Genomic DNA, 10,162 nt, shown 5'->3' with positions numbered 1-10,162 from the left:
CCCGCCCGGACCCCACACCCATCACGATGATGATGAAACTGGTTAGGTTGACTATGAATAAGAATTTGGAGGTACTATTACGTTTGGTTGAAGCAGCCTTCGGCCAATTAGATCGTCGTTCCTCTCGTTATCGATCATGTCAAGGGATCATTTTCAGTGTTCAGTGAGCCGACTTAGAAGCTTGAAAAGTCTGAGGCTCACCCGCCCCCTCCGTCGTTCGTTCGACTTTAAAATTTCTATATAATTTAGTTGAAGATTTTGTTGAAGTTAATCCAGGATGAAGTATATTTGTACATTTAAGATTAAATTAACGCGATTCGAACAATATATTTTCTATCTTTTAATGTCGATGAAAAGTGATCATGATTTTTTTCCAATATGTGTATAATAAAAGAAAAAAGATATTTCGATCGATCGAATTCTTCTCGACTAATCCCGTTTATTTGAAATAGCTTAGGCCCATTTCTGAATATCATGAATTTTTGCCGAGTTTAGAAATTTACACGAATAGTTACTAACATATTTAAAGTCAATCCAATTGTTGCAGATTATTCTTTACGGTCAATATTTTATATGCCTTACTTTTTTTTTTTTTTTTTTTTTTTTTTTTTTTTTATACGACCTTAACGTTCGACAAAGTAAGTTCAACTTACCAGTAATTATTGCCTCCGAACTGATGCGAAGTAAACTTTTCAGAATCTTTACTAAATTCTGCATTATAAGTATAGATTGGTAATTTTAATCCTTTTGCGTGTAAATTAAACTTTCGACGAAATTATTTGAAGTTGAAAAATAATATACTTTTACGGGCATTATGATTGTAAAAGATTTATTTGGGAAATCTCGAAATGTCTGTTATTGATTCGGAAGTGACCTTTGCTAGTCGAGACGAGAGTCGTCGAAGCTATCCTGTCAAATGTTTCAGCACGCATCGGGTTCTACAAAAGGACAATAAATTTCAATATAAACAAAGTTAGCCAACGTACGCAATAATTGATGTGAGTGCATGTAAGTAACACACCTTTTATTCTACATCGGGAACCTTGAACTGCTCTTTTATCGCTTCATCGTCTTATTGCAAACGCATGTGAAATTTATGTGTTGGAAAATATGATTTTTGACTGTGCAAATATCGATTGGATAATCAATCCAAAATTTATATAAACTAGTATTTTATATAAATTTTATTCACTAATGCCTATTTGTAACATTATCATAGTTGATTTTACAATGCCTTTATACAATGATCGATGGCCTTTAATATGCCTGTCATAATATACATTCATGAAATTTAATTATTGATTAAGTGTAATTATCAATTTTATCAATCGTAATCTGTTATGTTAAGTAAAGAAAGGTTTGTTTAATGTAAATTCGTAATGCGCGAAGAAATATTTTACATACAAGTACATCCTTCAAGTACATAACAATAAAACATCATTGTCTTTAAAATAATTTACTATGAATTTTTGGACACATTTATTTATTCACATAGAAGCTAATAAAGAATTAATATTAATTTTTCATTAATTATTCGTAATTTTAATTCAATCTAATTTGTCCCTTTCTAAATTTCTAAATTTTTAATTGGTTTTTTTTTTTTTTGAGCGAACAAATGCCTCGTTTTAATTAAACCCTAAAAAATATGTATTTTCATTTTATTTATTATACGTTGCGTTAACGACTTAATTAAGTCGAATGTTTTCAGAAAAACTTTCGTTAAATATGCATAATAATATAAGATTTTTGCTAATGCTAACGATTATCAAATTGTCCTTGACAAATTCTAACTAATAAATATAAAAATCTAACGCTAAACAACAATAATAGAGATAATATTGCCATATAATTACAATTAATGCAATTAAGATAACAATAAAAATTGTATTAATAGATAGTGTAGGTAATAAGTGAATTAACTCGATAGTTAACAAGTTAACTTAAGGTTAGACAAAGAAGAAAATATTTTTAAATGTTGTTATGCAGCTTATTTTATCGTGTAGGTATTGAATTGACTGTAAATTATATTACAGGCGGAAGTAAAAGTTATGCTATTAGTTATAATATTTCATAGTTTCAGCGAGACTTTCACTAAAATTTTCATCTTACTCGATGACGGTTAAAATTACATTTAGCAGCTATCATTTATTATTTAAGTACTGAAGGGTACATTAAAGCATATTACTACTCTTTGAAATATTACTAATAATTATACGAAACAATGATTAATGAATGACAATGGCACCATTTTAAAAATCATATTAAAAAACATTACTTTATACGTGTTTGAGCATAATTTACATTAAAAGATTAAAAAAAAAAAAAAAAAAAAAAACCACACACATTTCATTACATCGATTAAAACAAAATATGCTGTTTGGATAGTGTAATTATAATTCATAAACACAAAGCTTTGACTTTTCAATATCATCTTTAAATATCAATAATGTTAGATTTATTGGTTGTTAGTTTTGATAGATGAATAGAGTTATCAATATGAACAAAAATTGTATAATAATAATAAACGATAAATTGGTGGTAAAAAATAAATAAATCAATCGATCAATACGTGTCTCTCTCTCTCTCTCTCTCAAAAAAAAAAAAAAAAAAAAACAAGTCTTTTATAAATATTCTAAATATTTTTTAAACTACCTTTGGTCTGAATTTTAAGCTATTTTTTATTTTATGGACTTCAATTTGACATTGGATTATCAATCAATTATTTGTTTCCGTAGTATCAATGTTGAAATAATAACAATTATTAAAAAAATTCAGGCCTTTATATGAATATCAATAATAAAATTTATTTGAGATCTTAGTCACGAGTGTTATATCATATTTCATTTATTAAAATATTTCGTAAACAACAATTAAACGCTCTAATTATCATTCACTTGTGATCCGTATATCATTTTTTCTTTCTTTCTAACAGCCAGTTAAAAACATTAAAACAGGCGCTTTATTATAATAATTAAAAAAATTTATATACAGTTTTTATTGGCACTTAGACAAAAAAACTTATTATTTGTATGAAAAAAAGTAATTATATAGCTGATTATTTCAAATCTGTGTTCCAAATATCACGAGCAACTTTATTCAAATTGATTATGCTATTATTATTAATGGCTTAGACGATAAAATAAACAATTCTTTGAGTATATTTATTATTTTTACGATTCGCCCATATTTAATTATGTTAATGTGTTGTTTATGTCATGTTCCGATGAAAAATGCGATTATAATTATAACGTACATTATTATATTTATTGAAAATATTTGTTTGATCTTGCAAACAAAGAGAACTATTTTATTGGCCTATAAATGCTTTATAATATATTTAAAAGAATATACGAATTTATAATAGGCATACTTCCTTCAAGTTTTTTAACATAGTCAATTAATCTAAATATATATCTTTGAAGAAATACTTGGCTGCGGATGTTTTATATATTTTCTAGCATAAATAAAATTAACCAAAATGAAACGTAACTCGATACACTGATAAATATAACTTAATTTATCGTATCGATTTACCAATCGACAATTTATTGAAAGTTATAATTTCGGTACTCATAGATTTTGTTAGTAAAATTTTTTTATAATCTATAAACATGTAAATATATAATATAACAAAATGAATAATTTATGCACCGATAATATTATAATACGGACGTTTAATTGAATCAAATATCAAATTTTTATAAAGACATAATATAGCAACTTCACGCGAATTAATAATGACATTTATAATATTTATATTCTTAATTTTATGTTGATCATCCTAGATAATTATCTTACGATTGCTACATTTGACTCGGTTGAGTTTCAAATTTCCTAAATATTCTTAAATATTTATTAGACGTAGAATAATCAATCTCGAATATTTCATTTCTATAAACTTATCTAAATCTAAGTATTAAGTTTAAGAAAAAATTAATTTATTCAGTTTACGATTAGAGCTTAGGACAATTAAATTTTATAAAGAATTCTTATTTTATTAATTATACTAATTTTAATAATGAAATTTTAATCTCTAAAATATAAGTTCTTGGTTCATTTGATTTTCATTGTTTAAGGATTTCAAAGGGAACAATTGAATACATAAATTTCATAAGATAAACTTATTTAACTTTAGAGATGGATAATAAAAGAAATATGTCTATGAATTGATAATGTTGAATAATTAATTTGAAAAACATTTTTTAGTTTGACTTGGCTTCTTCCTAAATGGTGTCATATATGCATGTGGCATTTTAAATAAATCCTGCGAAAAAAAAATAAAATAATAATAAATAAAAACAAAACAAAAAAACAAAAACAAAAAAACAAAAACAAACATTCTAATAAAATACAATAAATAAATAAATAAATATCAACTACATGTTTAGTTATAATTAATAAAACGTTGATTTTAATATATTAGATCAAAACTCTATATTTAGTCTAGAAGAGAAGTATATTGCGAAATGAGAAAAAAATGGAACTTTCTTTGGAAAGCACCAAAATTTATAATCATACTTAACTATGTTACTTTACACGTTTACTTTAAATAGTAAAGAATCAACTTTAAAATATTTATGTATTTTATTAATAATAATCTTATCATAATGATACTTGAATCATTAATTCGAATAATAAACAGAATAAATTAATTTTGAAATGATATATGTGTAAGTGACTATATTGGCATTAAACTCTCGTACATTTTTCGTATTTATAGTTATAAAGTAAAGGATTTAAGTATTTGTTCGAAGATTTTTTTATATATTTACCGTATCTTTTGAAGTTTTAGAAGATTTTGAATCTTTTTGCGATAATAAATTATCAAAAAGTTCTTCACTATGCGAATTGTTATCGTTCTATATAAAAGCAAACAAACAAATAACGTTATAATCTTATTGTCATTTACTTAATTATTATTATTGAGTAAATAGTTTATATTGTTTTGAATTGGTGAAATTTTTTTGTTGTCATCTATAAATATTCTATTAATACGAATTATTATATAAGCTTATAATGAAGTAAAATAAGAAATTGTTTGATTATTTTTAAGCATAAAATTAATTGTTTAAAAAAATTGTTTTAATTTACTGTTAGAAATTTTATATTTATAATTAACAATACTGAATTTATTTATTTTATACCGTAATAATCCAGATTAAAACGAAATAAAGCTTTTTAATATTTTGTTTTCGGTAATTTAAAGTCGAACCCTTAGTTGTTAAAAAGTTTGAACTAATTAAGCATTTAAATAGGTGATAAATTATTTTCAAGACAAAAATGTATTTTTACACAAAAGAATAAATCCATGTTTTTCAAATTAATTACATAAACAGATTAATTATTTAAAAATTTTTTTAAATAAAATATTTTTATAATAATGAAATATATAATAATAATAATAATAATAATAATAATAATAATAATAATAATAAGAAGAAGAAGAAGAAAATATAAATTAAAAGTAAAAATTGTAATATTTTAATTTTCAATTTTGATAATTTTATTCAGAAACAAAGAGTATTATGTTTAATGTACTAAATCGATTTACTTTTATAAAATGTTTCGAACTAAATTTTAAATTATTTTTACAAGTAAAAGCAATAATATAATTGTTTGTTTATTTAAATTGATAAAATATCAATACTTAAGAGCCTAATTTATGGTAATTATATATTACGAATCATTTTGTTTCACGTTTTAAGAATTCTTTAAGTAATATACGATTTTGAAACTTCACTGATGTGTAATCATAACAAGAAATTTATATTAAATTATCGATTAGAATAGAAATTATGCTAAATATTTGTAGAAAAAATTAATTAGAGAACTACAAATAATATATACTTTTTTAAATTATTAAGTTGATTTATAATAAAAGTACTTAATATATAATTTATAAATCTCATAATAAATAATCTATAAGTATAAAAAGTACGGCATATAAATTTATTATCAATAAAACTGTTCACTATTATTCATATTATTCCTATGAAAATCTAATAAAATGATAATAAAATTGTAAACTTATTTATAAACTGGTTGGGAAGATTGAAAGAAATATGTATTGATTTATTTTTAAAGTATTAAGTTAGTTTCTATTTTTAAATATTTAAAAGTATTTTCAATTTCTCGTGAATATTAAAAAGAAATGTTTAATTGATAATCGACTCCTTATATTACTAAAATATTCTTTTTTTAATTTGATCAATGAGAATGTCAATATTTCACGATACTATTATATTATCCTTATTGTTTCTATCAAATTTATAAATTTGAAAAATGTGAAAACTGCAATTTTATACTTCAATATCTCTCGAATTAAGAGATTTTAGGTTTACCATTGCCTATAATACATATTCTTTGTCTATATATATATATATATATATATATACATTTAAATACTATTAATATACATACTGTTTCAGGTAGTATTGTTTTTAAATTCATTTCATCATCAGATTCGTCAGTATCGAATAAATTAAATGAATAAATAGATTTATTAGGACTCTTCGGTATTTTCTTCTAAAGAATAAAATAAACATGAATGATAATTATAATATTAATTATAACTCTAATTATCTACCTTATTTGTAGATTCAGGACTGATGTCTAATTCTTTAGATTCACATTCATTATCATTTTTTGAATAAATCAATTTCTTCTGAGAATTCGAAGGCTGTATTGTATATATATATATATATATAAAACATAAAAAATACATATGTAATTAACAAAATACATTACGTACTTTAGGAATTATTTTATTACTTTTTTATTAATCGGTGAATTCTTTGTATTAGAGTCATTGGAATTAGCGACTGTATTCTCTACTGTATTTTCTTCGTGTTTAAATGATTCTAATTTTTCTTTAGTGCTGTTTTTTATTTCTTGCAAATCTTGAATTTTTTCAACTAATTCAATATGTTTTTTATTCTTTATTGAAATAATTTGTTCATATTTCTTAAGGTCAGAAATTAATTTTTTTAAATTATCTTGTAATCCTTTATTATTCGACAATTCTTTTTGTTTTACTTTGGTGGTTTCTTTTAATTTACTAAGATCTTGTTCATAACTTTCTATTTTCTTTAATAATTTTTTTTTCTTTTCTAATCTGCTTAACAAGCTATTAAATTCTGTATGCATATCGTTTTCATCTTTCGAAAATTTAGCTTTTGCAGCTTCTAATTCGATATTTATTTTATTTTGCTCATTCTTAATGTTTATAATATTTTCATCAAACACTTTTTTTGACAACTCGTTAATTTCTCGTTTCATTGTTACCTAATTTAAATTTGTATTTAAAAATATAATTGCTTAAATGTAGTAATATTCAGACTCTATGGTCTATAAAATAATTATAATTATATTTTTATATAAACATACTTCGTTTAAAATATCCACATATTTGGATTCAATTTTTTTAAAATCTTTCTCTATTGCAGTTTGTTTTCGTCTAAAAAAAAAAAAAAAAAAAAAAAAAAAAAACTTCATAATACTAAAATATTAAAATGCATGAGAAATTTATGTTAATCTTAAATACGAACTCCATTAATGATAATTCTGATTCTAATTTTGATATGGATTCTTTTTTTTCTTTTAAACTTTTGTTATTATTATCTATATACTGAAATTAATTGTAACCAATAAGATATTAATGCATTATATTTAAAAATTAAGTAAAATAAATTATATGTACTTGAATTTTATTATTCTTTTGTTGTGTTAAATCGTCTGTTTCTTGTTTGAATTGCGCTTGAAATACCTCATCATCCATCTCCAATTGCATCATTCTATTAACAAGGATAAACATTCGTTCGATATTATATATAATTTTGAATAATAATATGGTAGTTTATTATTTGTAATAATAACCTGTTCTTATTTTCTTGAATAAGTTCGTCAAAATTAATATCAATCTTTTCCTGAGTTAATTCCATTTTAAGTGTTTCGAGTTTTCTTTTCGATTGTGTCAATATTTGATCGAGATTGTCATTAACTGCTTTCTTTTCTTCAAGTTCTCTCTTAGCTAACATTGTGTAAATTACAATATAATTAAAAAAATTCAAAGTAAAAAAAAAACATACTAACCATCGTTATTTAATTTATTTTTGTTATCAATTATATTTTTATTCAAACATTTTGTATAATTTTCCTTTTCCGTTATCATTCGCAGTGTATTTGATAATACATTATTTTTGTTTAAACAGTTATTTGATGTTGTTTCAGCATTATCAATATTAACAAGTATAAATTCATTTTGAAATCTTTTTAACTCGTTGAATCTTAAACAATTTAAGTTTTGTAATACGTATAAGTACAAATGTAATAAGCTAAAGAAAAGGGTTTTTTTTTTTTTTTTTTTTTTTTTTTACTTCTCTACAATAGCTTTATTAGCTTGTGAAAGTTGATTGATCGTTTCTGATTGTGTAGATGCTTTTTTTCGTGTCTCATCTAGTTTCTTTTTCGTATAAATGAAATTTCTTTTACTTTCAGAATATTCTCTTTCCAGCATTTTTATAGTCAAATCATCCTCCATCTGTTATTGAATTTACAGTTGCGTTGTTTACACAGATATTTCTTAGAGGTGAATTACATTTTTTTAAATTATAAGCCATACCTTTTGAACTTCGATTTTTTTCATTTGACTTTCTATTTCTTCATCTACCTTTTGCGTCAGTAAATATGCTAGCTTTTGTTGATTTTCTTCTGTTACCAAACCACTACTATTGTTAGCAATATTCGCCTCTGGTGTTTTGTTCATATTTCCAGTTCTGAAGCAAACCAATGTTCTGTCATTATAATAACTTTCGTATACATTAATTTTTATCGCTTAATCGTTTCAAATTTATAATCTCATATATAGAATATATATAGAATATTTCGGCTACGAGTAGCAATAAAATTATATTACACCGAATAAATGATTTGTCATTTATAACTCGTATTAAAAAAGTAATATCGAATTTTGCACATATTTTGCTGACAATGATAACTATTTCGATGATTAATGTTTATAAATATTAACGCAAATGATCGTGCACACTAATGTTTAAAATATATACTATATATAATAAATTATATATGATTATATTAAATTGCAACTACTATTACTATTACTGTATTTACATCTTCAATATTTCTTTCAAACTAAATTAATAGAATTATTTTCTTATAAATAAACACTCGCCGCTCTCATAATAAATTGTCAATAACTTTTCACGCTGTTTTTACCTAATATTAAATAATTCCAGATACGCGTGGTCTTTTCTTATATTAAAAAATATGTTTACAGTCTGTTTATGGTCGGTGCGTGAATTCATACAAATGTTTACGCCCTTAAGCGTCTTACTGTTTATACGTAGTCTGCTGTAAATAGAATTTGCGTCGTTAAATAAATATTGTTTCTTATATATTTAAATTTATTTAAGAAATATACCGAGTGACGGAGTGCATTGTATTTTTATTTCCAAGATTTTCATAATTTGTTACATTACGTGTATTGTTGTTTATCGAGGGTGAAAGAAAATTCGACGTTATAATACATTTGAAAGTATTGTGGTAAGAAATAGAAAAATGAACAAGGAGCTTCCCGAAGAGTCGTTTTTCTTTTAAAAATTTCGAGACAATTTCTGAGAAACTATGCAATTCCGTCGGTTCAATTTTTATTGTTTTTTGTTTTTTGTTTTTGTTTTTTTTTTTTGTTTTTTGTTTTTTGTTTTTTGTTTTTTGTTTTTGTTCAATGTATCGAGCTCAGCTTTTGTTTGTAGATATTACAATCGTTGGATGTATCGTTCAGATTATTTTTCACGTTATTAAACATATTAATGATAGCATTATAACTTATGAATTTATATGGGAAGTAAGCTTGACACGCTCTTATCGTCCGATATATAAATACTTATTATAAATACCATACGAGTGTAGCAGCTTCAACAGCAACAGCAACAGCAACAGCAACAGCGGCAGACCGTTTAATGCGGTGGTTCGATCGCATACGCGATTCGTCGTCCACCGTTTATAATTCCCGTTCTAATAATGTCGAATATATTTCAAATTATCATTTGCCAATAAATATAAATACATCACACCTCGTGACAGATGTTTTCATAAAAAGTATCGATCGGTTTATGCTCTCAATCTCAAAAGTAAGAAATGAAAA

The 10,162-nt window shown here is 23.7% G+C and overlaps 1 protein-coding gene across 1 annotated transcript; it reads right to left on the bottom strand.

The window, feature by feature from the left end:
• Positions 1-4,154: 4,154 nt before the first annotated feature.
• On the bottom strand, positions 4,155-8,769 carry LOC105359975 (DNA repair protein RAD9-like). Its single transcript, XM_011496745.1, has 11 exons — positions 8,621-8,769; positions 8,376-8,539; positions 8,140-8,285; positions 7,876-8,062; positions 7,700-7,793; positions 7,036-7,284; positions 6,772-6,879; positions 6,587-6,679; positions 6,421-6,525; positions 4,773-4,859; positions 4,155-4,264 (listed from the first exon to the last, which is right to left on the bottom strand). Exons 1-11 carry the CDS (start codon positions 8,762-8,764, stop codon positions 4,184-4,186), a joined length of 1,458 nt encoding a protein of 485 aa, XP_011495047.1. The 5' UTR covers positions 8,765-8,769; the 3' UTR covers positions 4,155-4,183.
• Between the last annotated feature and the right edge of the window lie 1,393 nt (positions 8,770-10,162).

The sequence above is a fragment of the Ceratosolen solmsi genome, unplaced genomic scaffold (genome assembly GCF_000503995.2).
Source record: "Ceratosolen solmsi marchali unplaced genomic scaffold, CerSol_1.0 scaffold29, whole genome shotgun sequence".
In the NCBI taxonomy this organism is placed as follows: domain Eukaryota; kingdom Metazoa; phylum Arthropoda; class Insecta; order Hymenoptera; family Agaonidae; genus Ceratosolen; species Ceratosolen solmsi.
Note: the sequence above shows the minus strand (reverse complement) of the source record. Positions and strands in the feature narration are given on the sequence as shown.

Coding starts and splice junctions, on each gene's coding strand:
- LOC105359975 (XM_011496745.1), bottom strand. CDS start 8,764: ATGAACAAAACACCAGAGGCGAATATTGCTAACAATAGTAGTGGTTTG. Junction 8,286..8,375: donor AATAAAGCTATTGTAGAGAA/GTAAAAAAAAAA, acceptor AAATTGTTTAAG/ATTCAACGAGTTAAAAAGAT. Junction 8,063..8,139: donor AAAGGAAAATTATACAAAAT/GTTTGAATAAAA, acceptor TTACTTTGAATT/TTTTTAATTATATTGTAATT.